At 35.1% G+C, this 25,203-nt stretch overlaps 1 protein-coding gene across 1 annotated transcript; it reads left to right on the top strand.

Moving 5' to 3' along the window:
• Positions 1-22,063, top strand: CRNKL1 (crooked neck pre-mRNA splicing factor 1). The gene is made up of 14 exons (XM_044660741.1): positions 1-147; positions 1,685-1,837; positions 3,063-3,154; positions 3,390-3,548; positions 3,838-4,004; positions 6,243-6,421; positions 8,090-8,260; positions 12,799-12,990; positions 13,691-13,750; positions 17,829-17,909; positions 19,009-19,248; positions 19,772-19,873; positions 20,826-21,074; positions 21,486-22,063. The coding sequence occupies exons 1-14, from the start codon at positions 97-99 to the stop codon at positions 21,651-21,653; spliced, it is 2,064 nt and encodes a 687-aa protein (XP_044516676.1). The 5' UTR covers positions 1-96; the 3' UTR covers positions 21,654-22,063.
• Positions 22,064-25,203: the final 3,140 nt, after the last annotated feature.

Raw genomic sequence — 25,203 nt, 5'->3', positions numbered from 1 at the left:
AGTTGTTGTCTGGGTCTTCTGAGCTCGGGGGAGTCTACTTGATACAGTTTCTGGCAGCTTAGGGTACGGATTGGTAGCGGACCCACCCACGCAAACATGGCAGCCTCTACCGCGGCTGGAAAGCAGCGGATACCTAAAGTCGCCAAGGTAGGAGTGACCCGTGGGGTTGCAAGGGTCGTTTGCGAGCGGAGAGTGGGGTGGGGGGAGGGGTTTGGGATGGGGAGAGGGAAAGGCTGTTGATGTTTCATGGTCCCTGTTCCCGTTGGGGGAAGGGGGGTGGAAAGAAAGCTTCTCGGCCGTGTGATGCTATCTCTTCCGGGAGCTGGGAAGAGAATAGGGAGAAGGCTTCAGTGAATGAGCACCCACTGAAGGCTGAGATTGTGGAGGCAGCGTGCCCCCTGCCCAGAAAATGTTAACCAGCTTTTGGAAGGACTCTAGTCTCAGTGCTTTGCTAAATGGGAAGTTATTTTAGAATAATACCATTCCACTAGGGAATAACTATTTATTAATACAACAGTATTGAGACTTCAACTTCATCGAAATGAATATCCCCTAAACCCCCAATACTTGTAATCCCACGCTCTGATTCCACTGTTCAAATGCCAAGAACTGATTTACTGAGGTTTTTGTTGGTTTTGCTTGTGTTCAAACCCCAGTAAGTCAGCTCTTTTGCATCGACACTCCATTTTTTTGGACAAGCATATGAACATTTGGAAACGGTGGCCTTTGAGCTCTAAAGTCAGTTTCCGTTGTATCTAATAGGTATTATCCATATAGTACTAAAGTCCCCTTTCACTTCTTTAAAATCACAAATACAGTCACTTGAAAGAGCTTTTAGGTATGAAACATCAACAAGAGATGATTGGACCCTATTTCCATATGTTTCTCTTGCAAACCAAGAAACCACACAAAACATTTGCAACCAGACCAAAACAAAAAACATTAGTTGTTCCCCATACTATCTCTTCAACGTGGAAGCTGATTAGTTCCATTCAGAGTGATCTTCTCCTCTCATTCAATTTTGCTGTTACATATTCCATCAAATTATAAATTCCTTTCAAAGGTATTTCCTTCCAACATAGAGTTTGCAAAGTATTTTCCCATCGTTACCATATCTTATACTCAACAATGAAAGCAGAGTGGACATTATCACTATCTTTTTACAGCTAAGAGAAACATTCTCAAAGACCCTGCTTAAAATCACACTATAAGTGACAGAACTAATATTTGAACCCAAATCTTCTGGCTTGTTTTGAATATGGCTTTAGATACACTGTTTCAGGCCATTTAATTCATTTGTGACTTAAAGAATAATGAGTCCTATAAATAAAGGTTCTTTACTAACGACTAAAATGTGAGGTATATATTTAAAACATCACATGAAAATCACACTCAAAGAATTTTCTCCAAGATAGAAATTTATTTTTAACTTCAGTCCCAAGTATATACTACTACTCGTTTTATTGCTAACTCCCTTCAGACGAAACTAAGGAAGAAGTAGTAAAGTATTATATTTCATTTCCTAAAGAGATTAAAATACTTTCCCAAATAGAGTATTTTGTAATATGGTCTAAAATGAATGTATGCATTTATATACACACATATGTTAATTCCAGAAATTATCTTTATTTGGAACTTTATATAGTGAAAAATAGTTACCAAAAATAAATGTTTCCTTTTTAAGGTAAAAAACAAAGCCCCTGCTGAAGTACAGATCACAGCAGAACAGCTGCTTAGGGAAGCTAAAGAAAGAGAGCTTGAGCTTCTTCCACCACCTCCTCAACAAAAGATCACAGATGAAGAAGAATTAAATGATTATAAACTAAGAAAAAGAAAGGTGAGTATATATTTCAGTTCTTCTAAGGGAATGCTGTGAACTATAAAGATTGTTGACTAAGAGCTTAAGAAGTTTCTTATACGTTGTGATTAGAGAGACTTAAATGTATATTATTAATAGCTGGCATAAGATTTACAAACTGCTTTCTTCACAAAATCCCTGTGGAATAGATAGTAGAAGGGAAAGGAGAAAGGAACAAACATATTAAGAACTGACTGTATACCAGGATGTATCCCAGATGCTTTACAAAATATTATCTCATTTGATCCTCACAATGACCCTGAGAGAGGTATACTACTATTCTCCCCTTTTTCAGTTGTTGAAACTTAGAAGTTAAGTGACTTACCCAGAGTCACACAGCTTCGTAAAATTTGAACTCGGAACTTCCTGACTCAAGGCCCAATACTCAAACCATTGTGCTGTCTAGCTGCCAGTATTATCCCCATATTATAGATGAGGAAACTGAGTCTCAGAAACTGTAACTTAATCAAGATCACATAGCTAAGAAATATCTGAGGTAGTACCTGAACCAATACTTTCTGACCTTAAAACCATTGCTTTTTCTGGTACTAATGCATTCCAATAGCCCATGACCTCTGAGGATATTAATTTAGTCATAAATAAGGAAAGTCTTTTTGTTCTATTTACAATAAAAAGAAATTCAATCACTTGAAGAAATGAGATTATAATAATAATTTTTTAATGTTAAAGTTTCTAAACAAGATTAGTGGCTAGAGAGAGGAACTGCTAATTAGAATGGGATACTTAGTCAACAAGAGGCTCTGCATATTTTGTCTTCTTTCAGTACACCAGGAGTTTGAAATACTTTATTAAATGCTAAGGTTTTATGTATTATCTTCCTTATTTTGAATATTTGGTTTTGCTAATGTTATTTTTGTAACTTTTTAACTAAACAAATAAATAATTACTTAAGTGTGTGCCAGGTGGAATCTGCTTAGGTACTACCATGATTACAATGTATAGGCATCAAGATTTTTAAAACACTGTTAAAAACTGGGATATAGTCTACTATTTTTCTTCTTGTCTTCCTGCTGGCATTTGATATCATAAGGATTTGGTCAAAGTTCCTATCTTTTCCTAAGTTCCTTCATCAAAGGTCTTTGAATTAAATATAAATGAATTATTTTTGTTAGTCTAAGAATTGGAACAAAGTATAATTTTACTTTAATTGGTTTTATTGGATTGACTATTCTCTTTCCACCAGACTTTTGAGGACAATATAAGGAAGAACAGAACTGTGATTAGTAACTGGATAAAATATGCACAATGGGAAGAAAGTCTAAAAGAAATTCAAAGGTAAAACTTATATGTATAAGAGCATCATATATGTGGAGATAAAAAAAGCTAATAGATTTGAAAATGATTCATTTGACAAACTTTCTTGGTTATATATAAGATATTATTATACATCGCATTAGTTAGATTAATATTTCAGTTGGGTTATGTAAGGTTTTTCAGAGAGCTAACTGAAATGTAGTTGTCAAGTTTTACATACTTCCCTTCCACCCCTCCTCCCAATGTTACCCTACAGAGCCCGTTCCATATACGAGCGTGCCTTAGATGTCGACTATCGAAATATTACTCTCTGGCTAAAATATGCAGAAATGGAAATGAAGAATCGCCAAGTAAATCATGCCCGAAATATCTGGGATCGGGCCATCACAACTCTTCCCCGGGTCAATCAGTTCTGGTAAGTTCATGACCATATGATTTGTTTTTATGTAGTAACACATTTAACTAATTTTTATACAAAAAAACTCCTTATTGAAACACAGATTTTTACCTCTCTGAATTTCAAATGTTTGATCTTTTCTAAAGTGATATTTTAATAAGAGGTAGTATTGTTCTGTTTAATCTTACTGACAATAAATACCTTAAGTCACCTCCTCATTAAAAACATGAATAAAAAAATCTCCAAGGTTTATTTCTTCCCAAGTGATTTTGATTCCAGTGATCATTTTGGAATGGTTTTATTATAGGTACAAATATACTTATATGGAGGAGATGTTGGGAAATATTGCTGGAGGCCGACAAGTATTTGAACGCTGGATGGAATGGCAACCTGAGGAGCAAGCCTGGCATTCCTACATCAACTTTGAACTGAGATATAAAGAAGTGGATCGGGCACGTTGCATTTATGAAAGATATATCCTTTGAAAAAAATTTTATTATCATTTGATTACCAAATGTATGCTATATATTGCTTAAATAGATATTACTCATACATGGTAGCATTTATTTTTTGAGTGAGCAACTAAGAAGACAGATTTTATATACTTACAACTTATACTTCTAGAGAGCACTTTAGTAAGCCAAAGCAAAACATTTCTGAGTAATTCTTGGTGATGTTTTCAAGGCATTGTTTTAATTTCTTTTTATATTGTGATTGTTTATCATGTAATTTAAAAAACATTTTCTTAAGATAATCCTGTTAGACCAAGTAGAACTATAATAGCATTATCCTCATTTTTCATTTTACCGATAAGGAAAAAAGCTCATAAAAATAATATATAAAATGTATAGTATACATATAATACTAATAAATACATGCATTTTCTTATAGTAATTTTAAAAAGGTTAAAAAATTTTTTCCAGATTCCATATTGATACAGTTTTTAGCAAACATTTTGTTATTCATGTCCTTCCTGTCTCTCCCATTCCTTCTCCCTCCCCAAGAAGGCAGGTAATGTAAGCTGTTTGTGTATTATCATACAATACATATTTTCATGTTTGTCATATATAAGAGAAGACATTTTTTACATTATAGAAAAGTTCATGAAGGAAATAAAGAATGGTATGCTTCAATCTGAGGTCTTAAGCTATTTTGGCAGAACTAGGATTTGAACATTCAGCTCTAAGATCAGTGCTTTTTCTCCATTTTTGATGTTGCCAGTTAGGCTATTTAAGACAGAAGACACTTCAGGTGCTACACCCAATCTTAGCTTTTCTTAAATTCGTATTAGAAAAATATTATTTAAACTTATTTCATGAGTCTCTTCTATCATTCTTGGTCTTCTTTAGTTATGTTTTAAATGTAATGATAAACTTGTGTTGAGTTTTGCTTCCTAATGAGAAACTCTTAATCTAGAGTCCATGAAGTTTGAAAATAATATATTTAAGTAGTTGTATTTCAATATAAAAGGGTTTTAATACTTTGTGTTTTATTTAGTGCATTAAAAAGCATTACTCTGAAGAGTCCAGCCATAGACTTTTCTATTTTGCAAAAGCAGGGAATGGGAAGGGGCAATCATTACCATAAAAAGAAAATGGTTAAGAAACTATACCCTCCAATTCTCAGATGAAGAAATTAAAACTATCTTTAATCATATGAAAAAAATGTTCTAAATCACTAATGATTAGAGAAGTACAGATTAAAACAGTTCTGAGGTAGTGTCTCACATCCATCAGACAAAAAAGCAAAATGATAAATACTGGAGGGGGTGTGGAAAAATCAGGACACTAATACATTGCTGGTGGAACTATGAACTGATATAGCCTTTCTGGAGAGCAATCTGGAATCATGCCCAAAGGGCCAAAAAACTATGCATATAATCTGACCTTTCATTATCACTACTAGATCTGTATCCCAAAGAGATTAAAGATAGAGAAAAAGAACCTACCTGTATGAAAATATTTACAGCTGCGCTTTTTGTGGTAGCAAAGAACTGGAAACTGAAGGGATGTCTATCAATTGGGGAGTGCCTGAAAAAGTTGTGAGATATTTATATACTTGAATTGGAATACTGCTGTCTCATAAGAAAGGACAAACAAGATTATCATGAAAATACCTGGAAAGATTTATATGAAATGATGCAAAGTGAAGTAAGGAGAACCAGGAGAATATTGTACATAGTAAACAATAATTTATGATGACCAGCTGTAAATTATTTAACTATTATTAACAAGACAAGGGTCCAGGACAACTCCAAGAAGAAACACATGACAAAGAAAAGGATATTCGTTGTAGAAGGAACAGAGTCCAAATGCAAATTAAAATATGTTGTTCTTTATTTTTTCCATGAGTTTTTCTCTAGTGTAAGCAATATGTGTCTTCTTTAATAACATGAAGAGTATGGAAATATATATATTGTATGATTATATATGTGTGACCTAGATTACCCGCTTTCTAGCAGAGGGAGGTTAGAATGGGGGGGAGGGAGAGAGAGAGTAAGAACATGGATTGCAAAATATCAGAAAATGAATATTGGGAAATTATATTGACATGTAATCTGGAAAAATAATTATTCAAAAAAAGAAAGAGAAATCATGCCCTCAGCAATAGTCAGGTATTTCTGAATTTTACTGATTTCATTTGGGCTCGGCTAGTAATGAGAATTAGATTTCTAATGATATCCTGACTAGCACTTCCTTAATTCCTCTGTACTTGTTCTTGTACATCCTGATGTTAAGAATTGGATCAAGTATGCTCGCTTTGAAGAAAAACATGGCTACTTTGCTCATGCAAGGAAAGTATATGAAAGAGCTGTGGAATTCTTTGGAGATGAGCATATGGATGAACATCTCTATGTGGCCTTTGCAAAGTTTGAAGAAAATCAGAAAGAAGTAAGTATCCTAGTTTTTGTATATTGTGTCAGAAAGACTTTTTTATAAGATTACTTAGTATGCATACTAAATAGATGTCCATTTTGTATTGTATATTTTTTAGAAGTTACTATTTTAATAAGACATTTTAATAATAAGGTATTTTAATAAGCCAATCAGCATCTCTACACTAAAGAGAGGGAAGTAGTTTGGACAATAAGAACCATGAGAAGTCATAGGAGGAAATGATCATTGAGGACCAAATTAAAAGTAAAGCCTTCATGGAGCTGCACTTGAGCTGACCCTTCGAAGTGAAGAGATGGATGGATTTAAAGTAAACAAAGGGGGCAGCTGGGTAGCTCAGTGGATTGAGAGCCAGGCCTAGAGACTGGAGGTCCTAGGTTCAAATCTGGCCTCAGACACTTCCCAGCTGTGTGACCCTGGGCAGGTCACTTGACCCCCATTGCCCACCCTTACCACTCTTCCACCTAGAAGCCAATACACAGAAGTTAAGGGTTTAAAAATATATATATATATATATAAAGTAAACAAAGGCTTTGAAGTAGGATTGCATACTACAGTATTTAGGGAAAATGAGATCTAGATTGGAGGGTTCTTGAAATAAGGTTTGAAAAGTAGATTCGGCTTTGAATGCTAGTAGTAAAGAGCCTTGAGTGCTAGGTTTTTGTAAGGAGTTTGTACATTAATCCATAGAAATTTGAGCTATTCAGACTTTTGATCAGGGACACATGTTGCAAAGAGGTGATTTCATCTAGCAGCAAACTTCCACTAAAATTGTACTCTGATTACTAGAGGCATGGTGGTGGCAAAGACTGTTATTTGTGATTAGAATTTTGTAGCCTAGGACTCCGTTTCCCAGAATCCCACTTTTGTCTTCACATTTTGGAGGTAAAGTTTCTATAACCCCACCCCTCCTCTTCTCCCCCTAAAGCAGGGGTCGGCAACCTTTTTGGCCATGAGAGCCATAAACACCACATTTTTTAAAATGTAATTTCATGAGAGCTGTACAGTGCTCACAGTGCACGCTCCTGTAACAATGCGCGCTCCTGTAACAGCGCCTGAAAAAAATTGACTTTATGGCTTCTGCAGAAAGAGTCATACGTTGCCGACCCCTGCCCTAAAGCAATCAGGAAAACTTCTCTTTACTCAGGCTTTAATTTTGTCCTTATATTTCCTCTACTTCAAGTGATTATTAATAAAATCATAATACTTGAAGTTATTGGATATTAATTTTAATCTTACAGCTATTACAACACAAATTTTTACTGAGTTGGAAGGGCTTCAGATTTAAGCCTAGTAATGATTTTGTATGCCTGTCTTCTGAGAATCAGATTACCACAATTTAGGGATTTACACACAGAAATCTGGATTCTGTTTTGGCCACAGCAACTCATGTAAAATATCTACTAAGACTGAAAGGCAGTTATTAGGTGGATCTGTTTTTATCGTTGGCGAGAACATCCCAGCTAGTTACTGAAGAAAAGAATCTTGCATCAATACATAATTTTGGTCATGTTCAATCTTTAGCATTTAAATGGTACTTCAAAATTTGATATCATTAATTCCTAGTTATTTTAAATGATGAGAAATAAACATGTATATTAAATTATTATGTAGTAATTAGTATATTAAAAATACATTAGCATTCTGATTGAAGTCTTTGTTTAGTTTGAAAGGGTACGAGTGATCTACAAATATGCCTTGGACAGGATTTCGAAGCAGGAAGCCCAAGAACTCTTTAAAAATTACACAATTTTTGAAAAGAAATTTGGGGATAGGCGAGGTATTGAAGATATCATTGTGAGCAAACGGAGATTCCAGTATGAAGAGGAAGTGAAGGTGAGTGTTCACATATTAGTAATATCTCCTCTATTTTGTTGCCAAGCAGTAGAATACTATTGGAGGAAGTCATGAAACTGTTGGGCCTGGGTCCTTTGCAAGTTTTTGCTGTCTTTCTTCAACTGAGTGAACCCTTGCTAACTCTGTAGCTGTGTTCTTGTTTATATTTTTATTGATTTCCTTTCATATTCACCTTAGCAACTATTTAAAGCTTCACTTCACAGTCCTTTAATTCTACCTCATCTAATCAAAAGTTTTAAGTCCTTTGGAAGTGAACTTTCACAAATTCTCCTATCAAAGCTTCAAAACCTTCTTCCATCCTTTCCCATTTCCCAAACCGCTGGAGGATTTAAAAGACATCCATCCTCCTTGCCAAAATTAATCTGCTTTTAATCTTATCTCATTCCTTCACTCTCTCCCAATAAACTCCCCCTCTCTTTGTCCACAATGCCTTCAATCCCTTGCTTTTACCAGTTCTTTCCCCTCTACTTATAGTCATGCTTACTCCCGTTCCTTTAAAAATGTGATTTTTAATATATTATCCTCTTAAACTGTCTTCCCATTCATTGCCAACTTCTACAAAGATTAATTAATCTACATTTATTATCTCTGTTTCCTTACCACCCCTTCATTACTTAACTTCCTGCAATTTGGTTCAACCACTCTGCTGAAACTGCCTTTTTTTTTCTGCTGAAACTCTTGTTGAGGAAGTGCTAGGGCACTAGCAATTGGGAGAATCCTGGAAAGCTTCAAGTAGAAGTTGATGTTTGAGCTAAAGGCAGAATGGGATACTATGAGGAGCAAGAGAAGAGGGAGTCCATTCCAGGTGTAGGGGACAGCCAGTGCAAAGGCACACAAGTGAGAGATGAGATGACTTATGACTTAGGTGAAGAACCAGGAGATGGCCAGTTTGGCTGACTCCTTGGTTATATGAAGATGAGTGACAAATAGTGAGTCTGGAAAGATAGTTTAGGACTCTTCTTTTTTTAAGAGCATTCAGAGATATATAAAGGAGCTTATATTTTATCTTAGAGACAATAGAGAGTAACTGGAGTAAGAGTGACATTCAAATAGATGCAGTAGTACCTGCTTTCAAGTACTGTACTTAGGTGATGCCCCAAAATTCCCAACAGTAAATATAAAATAATTTTGGGAGGCTGATAGCACCAGCAACTATAGGAGAAAGCTCCTGAGCTGAACTTTGAAAGAGAGTGAAGGGTGAAGGCAATGAGGAAGTATATTCTAAACATCGGAATGTCTATAGAAATAATCAAAGGTGGGGAATGGTGTATTGAGTTTAGGTAGAAGTAAAAATATGATTTTGGCTGAAATCTACTATGTGTCTAAGGGAGTAATAGGAAATAAACTTGGAAAGATCTGTGGAAATCACATTGTAGAGGACTTCAAAATCTAAACTAAGGAATTTGTAGTTTATTCCACAAGTTATATGGATGAACTAAGGTTTTTTTGAGTAGGAAAATGATATATTCAGACCTGTGCTTTAGGAAAATTATTTTTTGTGGCGGCTAGATTGGAGAAGATAAAGATTAAAAGCACTAAGACAGTTGTAATGCTATTAAGATAGCATGCCCAAAACAGAGCTCATCATCTTTCCCAAAATTTTTTCTTTCCATAATTTCCCAGTTTCTGTCAAGGTCATGACCATCTTGCACTCTCCCAAGTTTATAACAAATATCTATATTATCCTTGGCTCCCCACTCCATGTATCCAGTCAGTTGACACATCTTAGCATTTCAACTTCATATCTGGCTATTTCTAGTTCATAACCTTCTCTCTCTAAACATGATCACCAACTCTGGCCTACATTACTGTAATAGCCTCCTAGTTGATGTCCTTGTCTCAGGTTTCTTCCCTCTACTCCATATGGCAGCTAATAGTGTTTGCTTTATAGTGACTTAGTGGATAAAGATTCAGGCCTGTAGATGGGGGATCCTGGTTCAAAACTGGCCCTAAACACTTCCTAGCTGTGCAACCCTGGGCAAGTCACTTAACCCAAATGCCTAGCTCTTATTTCTTTTATGCCTTGGAATGGATACTTAGTATTGATTCTAAGGCAGGAGGTAAGGGTTTAAAAAAAAACAAAAAACAAACCAAAAAACTTGGCATGTCATTCTCTTTCTCAGATTCTAGAGCTTTCCTTTTTTCTCTGGGGTAAAATAAAATCTGTCATTTAGCTTTCAAAACCCTTCACACCCTGGCCTTAATCTGCTTTTCTGGCTTCTTTATACATTTCTCTTCTCATAATTTGAATCAAAATGGCCTTCTCTCTCCTTTGCACATAGAGCTCTATATCCTTTCTCTGGACCTTTGCATTGTCCATTCTCTGTGCCTTCCTCCTCACTTCCTCTTCATAGATTATTCTCTCTATCTTCAAGATGCAGCTCAACTCCGTCTTCTATAGAAAACCTTTACTTCCAACTACTAGTTTTTTATTTTGAGTTTATTTTGTATTCTATATATTCTCTGATATACTGTATTCTTCAAGACCTCTCTTAGGAGTCACACTAAGTAAAGCTTTCTTTACTTCCTAAGGTAAATGATAAATTTTATCCCTCCTTACTTGAATCTCTAAAGCTGCTCTGCCTTCTTTATCTTTAAGCCTTTTCTAAATTGTCTTACAGTTATTGGTGTAAATGTAATATCCTCTTACATCCTTTTGCTTAAGCTCTCTAAAGATAAGACTTTTCTCATTTTCATCTTTATACACATTTTGTCTAGCATAGTGTTTTTTTAATATAATGTATATACTTAAATATTTATCAAATTTGAATTTTGAATACATTTAAAGTGATTTTTGAAAATAGGTCTGAAAGGGCTGTCCAAATGCTAACATCTTTTGTTCTGCATGTAGCCTCAGTTGTTCATTCTTATTCAAAGAAGTTGCAGAAACTAGTCCCAGAGTATTCTATATCTTCTTTTGGCCTAAGTACCTGTATTGCTGTGTTTCTACCAAAGATACAATTTTGTCCTCTCCTATAAATGCTATAAATATGTTCGATATTACTCAGAAGAATTATACTGGATGTAACTGAGAAACTTAAAAGCTTATATTTGTTTTAATAAAAATTAGCTTCCTCCAAACTCAAAACCAGCAGTGGTCTCGGAGAACAAATGATTAAATATAGCAACTTTCATCGGAGTGGTGGAAGACTGTGAGAGCTGATTGTTGCATGGGTTGTCAGACATAGTCTCGGTATCCATTGTTTTTAACTCTATTACAAGGGAACATAAAATCCTTGATGACATTCCCACAAATAACTGATATAAAAGCAAAAGACACCAATAAAACTTGTATGTAAAGAAACTGACTTCAAGACAAAATGAGGGGGGCATAGTTAGTATCTGAAAAATATCTGAGGATTTTTGTGGACTGCAAACTTCTAAGTTACAAATATATATACATTAGAAACCAAAAAAAAGCTAAAAAGATCTTGGGGCATCATTTCTAGGAATAAAAAGACAGCAGTTCTGTTGGATTTTGGCCTATTCAGATCACATCTGGACTGTCGTGTTAGGTTATGGGCACTCCATTTTAGGAAGGATATTTACAAGCTGGTTACTACTTCTAGAGAATGGCATCCAGTATGGTGATGGGCCTTCAATCCATGCTATATTAGGATTGGTTGAAGAAACAGAAAATGGATGGCTTAAGGTGGTTGTGATGGCTATTTTCAAGTCTTTGAAGGACTTTCATCTAGAAGAGAAATTAAATTTGGCATATTTTGTCCCAGATGGCAAGAACTAGGATGAATAGAAGTTATAAAAAGAGAAATTTAGGTTTAGTGTCAGGAAAAACTTGCCAACAATTATACCTCTTCCTAAGGCAGATGGGAGGTTGTGGTTCCCCTTCACTGAGCTCTTCAACCAGAGATTAGATGCCTCCACTTGTCAGAGAAATTTTTTTTTTTGTTATGGGTTGGACTAAACCTAAAGTCTCTTCCAATTCTGAAATACAATAAATTTCTTCACAGTTTGTTACTGCTTATTCAAAATTCCAAAGCAAAAAAAAAAATCAGTTTAATGTATCTAAACCTGGATTTTGACTCTGGTTCTGCCATTCACTGGCTCTATGATATTAGGTGCCTCTTTTAACCTTTATTTGTTAAATCTCTCAGGAATTTTTTTTATAACTTTATAAACCCTAATATCTTTTATATATATCCTTCTGTATTAATTTTATTTGTTACAGGGCTAGGCAATGGGGGTTAAGTGACTTGCCCAGGGTCACACAGCTAGGAAGTGTCTGAAGCCAGATTTGAACCTAGGACCTCCTGTTTCTAATCCTGGCTCTCAATCCACTGAGCTATCCAGCTGCCCCCCTCTCAGGGATTATCTAAGGAAAAAAAGTCAGAATTCTTTTGAAGTGTTCTAAAAGCCTTAGGAGATAGTTACCTATGTAAATTCCTACTGTTATGATCATGTCACCTGGATAAATTGTAAGTCCCTCACCACTATCTCTCCCACTAATTGGGTAGAATGTAGTTTATGATGAATTATAGAAATGGTTTTCTTCTTAGGCTAATCCACACAACTATGATGCCTGGTTTGATTATTTGCGATTGGTGGAAAGTGATGCGGAGCCAAACACTGTGAGAGAGGTATATGAAAGAGCCATTGCCAACGTGCCACCGATTCAGGAGAAGAGGCACTGGAAGCGGTATATATACCTCTGGATAAACTATGCACTTTATGAAGAGTTGGAGGCAAAGGTAAAAATAATAGGAATACTTGTGTGCAGTGTGTTTGTGGCTTCTCCTTTCCCTGTGGTTAAGTTTGGACTCCTTCAAACTAGAGAATAAAGCATTAGATGCCAGTATACTCAAACTTATATATAGGATAGAGTGACTCTCAACTGCATTTCACATTTGCTATGAAGTATTTCAAAACCTTCCCGCTGGCAAAATATTCACAGTTCTTCCTTGAGCTGTAGAACAATGCCACTGGATATGTAAGAAAAAGAATAAATCAACCCAAGAGTTTGTTTAATTATATATAGTTTTGTGGGCTTTCTAATTCATTTTCATAAGGTTCATAGTTAAATCATACATTTCTATTTCAAATGCCTATCAAGTGACATATCTGAGAAAAACCATTTAGTTAAATTATTGAGGCAGGGTAAGTTGATGATCTGAGCAAAAAAATTTGTTTACATGCATGCATGTATACGTGTATATACTTACATATACATTTTATTGTTGATCAGAGAATATGGAAGCTTTATTTTTTGCTGTTAAGGAAAAAAGTTCTTCAAAGAAACTCAAGTAATTTTTTTTTATCATAAATGAAATCAGTATTCTAAAACATAATGAAAATAGATTAGATGCAAGTTGCGTATTTTAATTAGAATTACTAAAATCTGTTGCAAAAACGACTAATTTTTTCCTGAAAGTTTCTTTACTTTGTTTATAGGATTCAGAAAGGACCAGACAGGTATATCAAGCTTGTTTGAAGTTGATTCCGCATAAAAAGGTATGGTTCTCCTTCACAATTTCTATTCTTCCTCTAAGTTTGAGTGTTTTTCAGAGTTCTGTTTTAGGCCTTCTCCACTTCTTATTCCCTTACCACTCTTATTTCTTCCTGTGGCTTCAGTTAGCCTGTGAGTTCTACCTATATTTTATCATACCCCTCCTTAGAAACTACAGTGGCTTCTCATTGTGACTATATTAAATAAAGTATACTTGGCATTCAAGGAATTTCATATTCTGGCTTTGAATAGCCTTATTTCATACTATTTTCCATCAATCTTTGCCTTTTGAATTCTTTCCTTTTCTTACAAGATTTAGATCAAGTGCTATATCCTCAATGAAACACATCCTCTGAGTCTTCTCGAGCCTCTCAAGCCTCTCATGTCTCTCTGACCTCCCCAATATATTTATTAACTTGCATCATCATCATCATCGTCATCATTGTCATTTTTTTTTTGTGTGTGTGTGTGTGTGTATGCATGCATGCATCTATGTATGTGTGTGCATATGCTTTATACTTCCTGTTTCTTTATAGGTTGGCACCTTCAGAGCAAGAACAATGCCATTTTTCTACTTTGTATCTACAGCTTCTAATACATTGCCTAGTACATTTTAAGTGCTTAATAAATGTTTGTTGAACTGAATTGTATAAATTCTAAGGTGGTCAGAAAAACCCTGTCTGACAAATCTATTTCCTCACTTCATGAACTTATGCATTAATGACTTGTCGCAGTCAGCACAGTGCCTGGCAATATTGTGGTCAAAGAAGTACAAGACAAGATCCATGTTCTCTAGGAGCTCACAGACTTAATTGGGGAGAAAAGATACTTGCATATAAAAAATTAATACCAATACAAGGGAGCATCTGCTAATTGCCAAATGATTTGTATAGCAACAGAGTGCTTTAGGAGGGGAGAGGAAAGACTAGATTGGTCAAAAAGCATGAGCTGGACATTGGAAGAAAAGCACAAGAAAGAAGCCAATCCAGGGAGGGAATACCAAATAAAGGCATGTTTAGGGAATAAATCAATAAATATTTGTCTAACAAATTAGTATTATCTTCCTGAATTTGACCATGAAACATAACAACCATCACGCCTTAGCCTAAGGTCTGAATAATTATTTTCCCCTTTTAATGATTTTGACTACATTTCCTTGTTAGCCAGTATGTTTTACACACTTATGTGTCTGTTGTCAAAGGAGCTGCTTAGGCAGCTCTGTGGTTCAGTGGATAGAAAACTATGCTTGTATATGGAAGGTACTAGGCTCAAATCTGGCCTCAGACCCTTCTTAACTGTGACACTGGGCAAGTCACATAATCTGTATTGTCTAACCTTACAACTCTTCTGCCTTGGAATAGATACTTAGAATCAATTCTAAGAAAGAAGGTAAAGGTGTGTGTGTGTGTGTGTGTGTGTGTGTGTGTGTGTGTGTGTGTGTGTGTGTGTGTGTTTTGTTTTTTAAAACCCTTCTCTTAGAATCAATAATGTGTGTTGGTTCCGAGGCAAAAGAGCAGTAATGGCTAGACAATGGAAGTGACTTGCCCAGAGTCATACAACCAGGAAGTATTTGAGGCTAGTCTTGAACCCAGGACCTCCAGTCTCTGGTCCTGGCTCTCAATCCATTGAGCTACCTACCTGCCCCGAGAAGGTAAAAAGTTTTTTAAAAATAAAATTTAAAAAAGGAACAGGTTAACTACATTTGAAAAATTCCATCTTCTGGTTAACCAGTGATAATTTATGGCCACAGCTTTTTGGAACCCCTTTGGACTCTACAGCCTTTAACAGTGTTGGTCACTTTTTTTTTCTCTTGCATACTCTAGTCTCCTTTGCTGGTTCTTCATTCAGGTTAGGTCCACTAAGAATGGGTGTCCCCCTGAGGCTCTAATCTGGGTCCTCTTTTCAATTGACTTGGTGATCTCATCAGCTCCCATAGCATCCATTATCATCTTTATGAAGATGATTCCCAGTTCCATGTATCTAGCCCTAATGTTGTCTTTTGAACATCTCAAACTGGCTATCTAGTGGGCATCTCAAACTCAAAGAACCACAAACTCATTCTTCTTTCCCTTAAATCCTCTCCTCTTCCAAACTTAACTCTTTAAGAGAGTCTATCATCGTCCTAGGCAACCAGGCTCCTCAGTATCATTAGACTCTTTTCACATTCACTCCACATATCTAATCACTTGCCATGTTTTTTCCTTTCTATCTTTATAGCATCGCTTATTATATATCTCTGTCCTCCAATCTGCCTGGTACAGGTTTTTTCAGCGCTTATAACTGGATTATTGTATCTCTGCTGATTGGTCTCTTTCCTCCAAATCTGTCAACTGCCACCATCTTATTTAATAAACTCAAATAACTCCTTATTATCGCCAAGATCAAATTTTCTAATTGTATTTTACCATATGCCTTGCAGTCCAGCAACACTGCCATATTGTTGGCCTCTACTGCTTCTTGGCTTCCTTCAAGACTCACTTCAAATCCTATCTTCTTCAGGAGTCTTCTGCTGGTTCCCCCTCTGCTAATGCTTTTTGTCTACTCTGTATATCTTGTATGTACCTAGTCATTTGCATATTGTCTCTCCCTTTAGATGATGAGCTCAGTGAGGACAGGGACCTATGTTTTTGCCTTTGTATTCCCAGTGCTTAGCACAGTGCTTGATACTTAATAAGTGCTTAATACTATATTAGCCTGAATATAGTGTGATTTTTTTCCCCCTAATATGTACCGCTGAAAGTCGCATTTGCATTATATTTGAGCACTTCCAGCTTTGAAACCATAAGTTGTGTATTGTGCACCTTAGCATACATAAAAAGCATGGCTATCTCATGGAGCAGATGGAAAATGTTGACCAAATGCCTGTTTGTTTTGCTATTCTGTCAAATGTCACCATTAATACTAACGGTGCCAAATCAGTGTTGATTAAACATACTGGAAACGAGAAAACTAAGATGACTGTGATACTTGTAGTTACAACTGACGGGTAAAAACTGACTCCTTTCATAATTTTAAGGCCTAAAACATTACCTAAGAAAAATTTACCATCAGGAGTGATCTTTTGTGAGTAGGAAAAGGGATGGATGAATGAAGAACTTGTGTTAGATTGGTTGAATGTGTTCTGGGTAGGCGTCTGGATGCATTATTGTGTTCAGAGAGGAATGCTTGTACTAGATGCCTTCAAAGGTCACCTGGCTGAAAATGTGAAGAAGAGAATTGTTGAAATGTGCACAGACCTAAGTAGCAATTACAAGTGTTAGATGTAGTAATTAGTAAGCCATTCAAAGATCATTTGAGGAAAGAATATAATGAGTGAATGTTGGCCAAAAACCATGAATTTACTCCATCAGGAAAAATAGACCGTCAGTCACTGTATTAGGGAATTGGATCAAAACTGTTTCGGACAATCCACCAAATCCATTGTACTTGGTTTTAAAAAAACATTGTATGGCAAACAGTTTGGATGGTAGTGAAGATGGTGTTTTGTGGGAACAAGAGGGTGATGGTGATGACTTGAATGATGTTTCCACTTCGGTAGATAAGGAAATAGAAGAGAAAGGAGAACATGATTAAATATTCGAAAGTAGTTTCTCACAAGTATCTATAAAAGTAATACATATTTAATAAAAGTTTTGGCATTAAAACTTCTTTAACTTGTTTTCAGGACCTTGAAAAAAACTTCAAATATAAAGTGCCTGCATTATTCACCAGTTAAGAGACAGTTGTAATTTAAAAGGAGAAAATAAAATGGGTGTTTTAAAATGAGTTACCCTGAAAGTACTTGGGATCTCACTGTATTTGGGGTTGTATTATTTTGGGGCTAATATGGTAAATCTTTATTGGAAAGCTCATTGAAGGAGGGGTTCAATATGAGGCAGTAGAAGGAGTATGCCCACTGGTAGAATGATAGAGCTTTGGAGTATTGAAGTAGTCAATATAGTTACTGTATCATAGTGCAGTTGATCATGACAAAAGAAACCACCACCACTAGCTCCACAAGATTTAGTTCAGAGAATCTACCTATGATCTTTTAATTCAGAGTCCTTTAAATTGTTTTTTTGTGTGCATGTTTTTGTTTTTTAGTTTACATTCGCAAAAATATGGCTACTATATGCCCAGTTTGAAATACGACAGAAAAATCTCCCATTTGCCAGAAGAGCTTTGGTAAGTAACTCAATTCTTTGATCGTTTGAATATGTGTGTTTACTTTGTAATATTTGAGTATAGGGAGAAGCTGGGTGGCTCAATGGATTGAGAGCCAGACTTAGAGACAGAAGGTCCTGGGTTCAAATCTGGCCTCAGACACTTACTAGCAGTATGACCCTGGGCAAGTCACTTAACCCCCATTGCCTAGCCCTTACCATTCTTCTGCCTTAGAATCAATACAGAGTATCTAAGGCAGAAGGTAAGGACTTAAAAAAAAAAAAAGAAAGAATCAGTTCTTTCCCTCTCATGTAAAGAGGGAGTTAAAAAAGAGCTAGTGCTCAGTAATATTTGAGTATATCTTCTCTACTAGCAGGTTACTGTTGTTTTGCTACTAGGATCAGCCTCTCTAATGAAATATTTGAAAATTGTTTTGAAAGCCTCCTAATTTTAAAAAATGGTCATTTCCTGCATTTGATTACCTTTTTTATTATCAGATATTAATGAGTAAATGCCCCCCAAATTACTAATAAAAGCAACAAAAAAAATTAAGAGTTAGAGTGGGAAGAGTTCATATTCAAGCTTTGCTCCTAACTTCTGTGACCTTGGTACTGTTGGGCCTCAAATTTCTTATCCAGTTTTTATGAACCTGTGAAAATTGCTTCCTTCCCTGGCCCTCTTTGAAAGACAAATTTATTGCAATTGTTAGTTCATTTAAGATACATTTTGGATTCACTATATTATAAACTGTATTATATAGGTAAACAGACGAAATTTGGGGGGGGAAATTTGCCCACAACTCCTTATCCAATTTTAGCTTTTTACCTTATTTCCAAAATTTGAAAAGTTCACAGCATGGAAGCAGTGTTCATTCAAAACAGAATTACCATTTAACTCAAAGGAGTAAGCATTCATCAGAATGCAACCATTTTATATCCAAATTAATGTGACCATTTTCCTTGGGTACTTATTATACCTGCTATCAAGAGCCAACCTGAAAAGTTTTTTTTTATGCAGTGGGACAAGACATGTTATATTCAGAACAATCCCTAAGGCACACAGGCCATTGTTATGCAACAGAGAATTTAAAAGATCACGGTGTTTTCATTTTCTTTCCTAGGGAACTTCTATTGGCAAGTGTCCAAAAAACAAATTGTTCAAAGTCTACATTGAATTGGAGTTGCAGCTTCGAGAATTTGACCGGTGCCGGAAACTTTATGAAAAGTTCCTGGAATTTGCACCAGAAAATTGCACATCATGGATCAAATTTGCAGAGTTAGAGACAATTCTTGGAGATATTGAGAGAGCCCGGGCAATATATGAATTGGCTATTAGCCAACCACGTTTAGACATGCCAGAGGTGAAGTACCTAAATTATAATTACATCTTGGGCATTTTCTTAATATTACTTAATATTAAAAATGTTATTGATAATTTAAATGTGTATATTCTGGAACAAAAAAATTCTGCTCTTTTACCAAGACTCTCCTGTACTTGGGGATTCAGATAAAAGATGGCAAAAATGCTTAAAAAGTATTTACCCTTCTCTTGAAGTCAAAAGTCAAGTCAAAAGGAAGAAAAAATGTAGACTCTTAGATTATCCCATGATTTCTTTGCTCTGGTAACCTAATCACTTGAGGAATTCGAAAAGATGAAAAAATTACTATCCAGATTTGTCAGTTGTACTCTTTTAAGCTAAGATATATATATATATACACACACACATATATATCATTAGTGAACACACTACATGTGCATGTGTATATGTCCAGCTGTCAAGTTTATTAATCAGTGCTTGAATAGTAAATAATACATCCAAAGAGATCTTAGGGATATTTAATTTTCTAAGTTTAAACACTGAGATATTAAGTTACCTTATTTAGGTGCTTTGGAAATCCTACATTGATTTTGAAATTGAACAAGAAGAATCTGAAAAAACAAGAAGTCTTTACCGGAGATTGCTGCAACGAACACAGCATGTCAAGGTATTTACAAATGTTTTTTGTAATTGCTGTTCATTTTTTTGCTTTTCTTTAAGTTAGAAAAATAGTCTAAGTTAGAAAAGTATCTTAATCTAGTATTTTAAAGTTTTACTATTTATATAAAACAAAATACCAGAAAGCTTTTAAGGAGAAACTAGTGCTAAGTACTTTTGAAATTTTAACTTTACCTGGTGGATTGTTATGAACTGTGAAAAATAAAATAGCATTGAACTGAAAGAAAATTAAAAGTCATCCCTTCTTGTTAAAGTTGGAGAATAGAAAAATGTTTCTAATGTAGTAATGTGTTAATTCATTGAGTTTATGTTTCTTCTTTGTTTTTGCCTCTGCTTCTCTTCATCTATAATTTTTTTTCATTGAGTTGGTATTCAAACCCATTTATTTGAGGTTTTTTTCCTGAAAACTATCTTATTGCTGTTTTTAAGGTTATATGAAGTTAGCGTCTCTTCTCTAATATCTCACTGCTCCATCATCTCAGTAGTTGTCAGTACACTATTTGATATGTTGACATGCTATATAAATTTTTTTTAAAGAATTCATTGAACAAAACAATCTTTTCTCTCCCTCTCACCTTTCTCATTTGCAAAACCAATCCTCACATTGGCCATTTTCAAAGACATAGATGCCTCTTATATCTTGAGTCTTATCACCTTTCTGTCAAGAGAAGGATTCAACCACACTGTAAAGAAAAATAACTTTGAAGAGACTTTAAAACACTAATGATGTTGATATATCATTAATTGACCCTTTTAGGTCAGTGCTGTTGGGCTCTTGGCACTATCATATCTACTACTAAATGTGAAAATGTTGGTTTGTGACAGGTAAAACTGATTGGAAATTAAGCGGGAAGAAGTGGCATTATTAACACTTGTTTTTTGTATGGAATTTTGTCTTAAGTGATTGTAGTCTAATTTATTTAATAATGACTTCTTTCTAGGTTTGGATCAGTTTTGCCCAGTTTGAGTTGTCTGCAGGAAATGAAGAAAGTTTAACTAAATGCAGACAAATATATGAAGAGGCCAACAAAACTATGAGAAACTGCGAAGAAAAGGAAGAAAGACTCATGTTATTAGAATCCTGGCGAAACTTTGAAGATGAATTTGGAACAGAACCTCAGAAGGAGAGAGTAGACAAACTAATGCCAGAGAAAGTCAAGAAGAGAAGAAAAGTACAGGCAGAAGATGGGGTAAGAGATAGAAATTTAGGACTACTACCATTTGGTGCAAAAAAATTGATACACCTTTGATTTTTATCCCCAAGATTAATACGTTTAAGTCCAGGCAACAATTTAAATCTCAATATGCTCACAGTAGGCACTCAATGAATGCTTATTGAATTGAATATGGGATTTCATGATGAAATTTTGGAGATTGTGATTTTAGTTTTGGATAAATATAGGGAAATTCTCATGTTTAGAATTTTTCTTCACTGTTTTTGTATTACTTATAAACCACATCGTCTCTCCAACTTTTAGGCATTTAATTCTAGCCAAGTTATTGTTCCTTTACAAAAAAATTTAATTAGACCAGGACCTGCTAAAGTGATTGAAACTCAGATATTTAAAACATTATTTTGTTCCGTTTTATTTTCTTCCTAGTCTGATGCTGGATGGGAAGAGTACTATGATTACATCTTTCCAGAGGATGCTGCAAACCAGCCCAACCTTAAACTGCTGGCAATGGCCAAGCTTTGGAAGAAACAGCAGCAAGAAAAGGATGCTGCAGAGCAAGACCCAGACAAAGATGTGGATGAGAGTGAATCTTGACTTTTCCCACGTTGGTGCATTTTTGTTATTTTTATAAATTACTATTCTGCAATTATTGTGACTTAGGAAACTTTTGTGCAGTATTTTTTATCAGTGGTGAACCCTGTACCTTTGCTATGCTATTCTTTTAAAATATGACTGAGTTAGCATTGAGGAGATTGTAAATAAAGGACATAAAATTTCTTCTTCCTAACATAGATCTGTTTTGTAGATAATATTTAGTGTCTTTTCAAAATACAGAATTGTTTAAATGCCTGAGATGGGACTGATGATATCACTACTTATTCACAAGAAAATTTTCAAATGTTATCTTGTCAAGTAGTCACCATTAGGCTTTCATTTTTCTATACTGTTTCCTATTAAATAACTAGTGTGTCATTTTAAATATGTAAAATATGGGCTACATCTTGGTTTCTATATCTATAGGATTTCTTCTGGGAAATTATTGGGTTTACTCAGATGAATATAAACATTGAGAGCATAAACATTTATAAAAACTATTCCACTTCAAATGAATTGTTTTTAGAGGCAGCATGACATAGTGGATAAAGTACTGAAGTTGGAGTTAGGAAGCCCCTCAGTGTGAATACCTCCAAGTTGTATAATTTTGGGAGAATCACTTAACCTTGAATGCTTCAGTTTCCATATCTGTAAAATGGAAACAATAATAGCACCTACCTCTCAGATTTTAAGATCAAATGAAAAAATGTATGTAAAATTCTCTATGTAAGAGTTATTTGAGAAAGTTAATTTAGAAAATTCCTTATGGAGAATACAGAACTCTGAAGAGAGCCTAAATATGAGTGAAATCAAGACATAAATTATAGTGGTCAGTTATTCATTTGATCAGACATGTCCAACTCTCTGTTCCCATGAACCACTGCATATCAGGCCCTTCTGTCCTCCAGTATCTCCTGAAGTTTGTCCAATTTCATGTTCTTTGCTTTTAAGACAATTTGTAACTGAAGCATTTGAGCTTAAACTTCAATATTCTTTCCAATGATTCTGAATTAACTTCTTTTAAGGCAGTTTTGCAGGCGTCAGTTACTTGAGGTCAACAGGAAACACTGGAGGTAGGCCCATGGCAGCATGGAGGAGCTTTCCCGGAATCCATTGTTATGCTTTCACTTTCACTTTTTTTTCACCTTTGCTCTTTCTGGATTTTTGTTGTTATTGTTGTTGGGTAGTGGGAGGCCTGGAAATACCAAGGGGCAGGAGTGGGGAGAGAGAGCATATATCTATAGGGTCAGCAGGTCTTCTCTTATATCTGTATCTATACCTATATCTATATCTATATCACCAAACTAAGTGTACATTTTGTACATTGTATGAGAACCTTTAGAGCTAGAGGGATAGATTTAGAATCAGGAAAACATGAGTTCAAATCTTGCCTCAAATACATAGAGAAATGACAGTTATTTGTCAGGAAAAAGGGTGATAACATCTTTCTCACAGGGTTGTTGTGAAGATCATATGAAATAATACCTATAAAGAATTATGTAAACCTTAAAGCATTATATTAATGCTAGCTATTTTTTAATGTTTTATTTTTCCCCAGTTACATTACATTTAAAAAAATTTTTTGAGTTCCAAATTTTCTCCTCCTTTCTCCTTCCCACCCACCCCTTCACCTACCCTGAGATGGTAAGCAGTTGGATAGATTTTACATGTGTAATCCTGTAAAATATTTAAAAGAAAAAGAAGAAAAATTGAATTATAGTTCATTTCAGTATGCATTCAGACTCCATTAGTTCTTTCTCAGAAGGCAGATTGCATTCTTTATCATAAGTCTCTTAGATTGCCTTGGATCACTTCATTGCTGAAATAACTAGGTCTTTTATAATTGTTCGTCAAAAAATATTGCTGTCTCAGGGTAGCAGTATTCTGGTTCTGCTCACTTCACTTTGCATCAGTTCATGTAAGTCTTTCCAGGTTTTTCTGAAAACATCCTGTTCATCCTTTCTTATAGCGCCATTCCCCTATTGATGGACAACCCCATAATTTCTGATTCTTTGTTACCACAAAAAGAACTGCCATAAATATTTTTGTACAAATAGACTTTTTAAAAAAACCTCTGGGTTACAGACCTTGTAATGGTATTGCTGGATCAAAAGGTATGCAGTTTTAGAGTTCTTTCGCTATCATTTCAAATTTCCAGAATGGCTGTTTCAAATCATAACTCCACCAATAGTATATCAGTGTCTCAATTTTCCCACATCCTCTCCATCATTTATCATTTTCCTTTTTTGTCATATTGGCCATCTTATAGTTATAAAATTGTCCCCCAGAATTGTTTTAGTTTGTATTTCTCTAATCAAGAGTAATTTAGAGCATTTTTTCATGTAAGTATTGATGGCTTTGATTTCTTCTGCTGAAACTGCCTGTCCATATCCTTTGACTATTTATCATTTGGAGAATGACTTAATTTTTATAAATTTCACTTAATTATATATTTGAGAAATGAAACCTTTATCAGAGATAACGCGCTTTAAATTTTTTTTCCCATATGTTTTCCTTCTAATCTAGGTTGCATTAGTTTTATTTGTACGAAAACTTTTAACATAATCAAGATTTTATATCTTTTTAATGCTATCTCATGTTTGGTCCTAAATTCCTCCTTTATTCATTAGATCCAAGAGGTAAACTATTCCATGCTCTCCTAATTTGCCTATGGTATCACTCTTTGTTTAGATCATGTATTTCTGTTGACCTTATCTGGGTATATAGTATGAGATGTTGGTCTGTTCCCATTCTCTGCCATGCTATTTTCTGATTTTCCCAGCAGTTTTTGCAAATAGTAAGTTTTTGTCCCAAAAGCATAGATCTTTTGATTTCTCAAACACAAAATTACTATAGTCATTTATTATTAGGTTTTGTGTATTTAATTCCACTGATTCACCACTGTTTCTTAGCTAGTACCAGATTGTTTTCATGATTACTGCTTTGTAATAGCTTGAGATCTGGTAATGTTAGCTGTTTCTTAAGGTAATATATATCAAAGAATGCTTGAATTAATATACTTGCAAGTTCACGTTCTTAAAAGTATATGTAGGTGTATATATTACTGATGCCAGCTATTTCCTTCAGACTGTGATATACCTCAGTAAACGGGTTTCTTTGTGTTTAATTGTAATGTATCCTAGGGCTGTCCAAGCAAGACTACAACCCTTCAAACATCAGTGAACAAGAGAAAGCAATGTTCATGCCAGACTTCAGGGATACCATTTCTAGGAGGTAGGATGGTCTTCAGGACCAGAACAGCAACAGATAAGAGAATGAGGTCTGTCCATTTGTGCCACAGTTTACATTTTTAGTAATCAACAAGTATTTATTAAGCGCTGCGGTTAAAAACAAAGGAGAAAGGCAAAAATGACAAAATTAGACCTTGCCCTAAGAAGCTATAAGACTTAATGTTGAGATAAAATGTAAATACATATGATAGGTAGAGAAAAAAAGTACCCTTAGAATGGGAAAGTCTCTAGCACAAGACATTGTTTGTGTGGAATCCTGAAAGATGTCAAAAGGCAGAGATGAGAGCCTTCCAGGGATT

Source organism: Gracilinanus agilis, chromosome 2 (genome assembly GCF_016433145.1).
Source record: "Gracilinanus agilis isolate LMUSP501 chromosome 2, AgileGrace, whole genome shotgun sequence".
NCBI lineage: Eukaryota > Metazoa > Chordata > Mammalia > Didelphimorphia > Didelphidae > Gracilinanus > Gracilinanus agilis.
The sequence above is the reverse complement of the archived record's forward strand: the minus strand, read 5'-3'. Positions and strand labels throughout refer to the sequence as shown.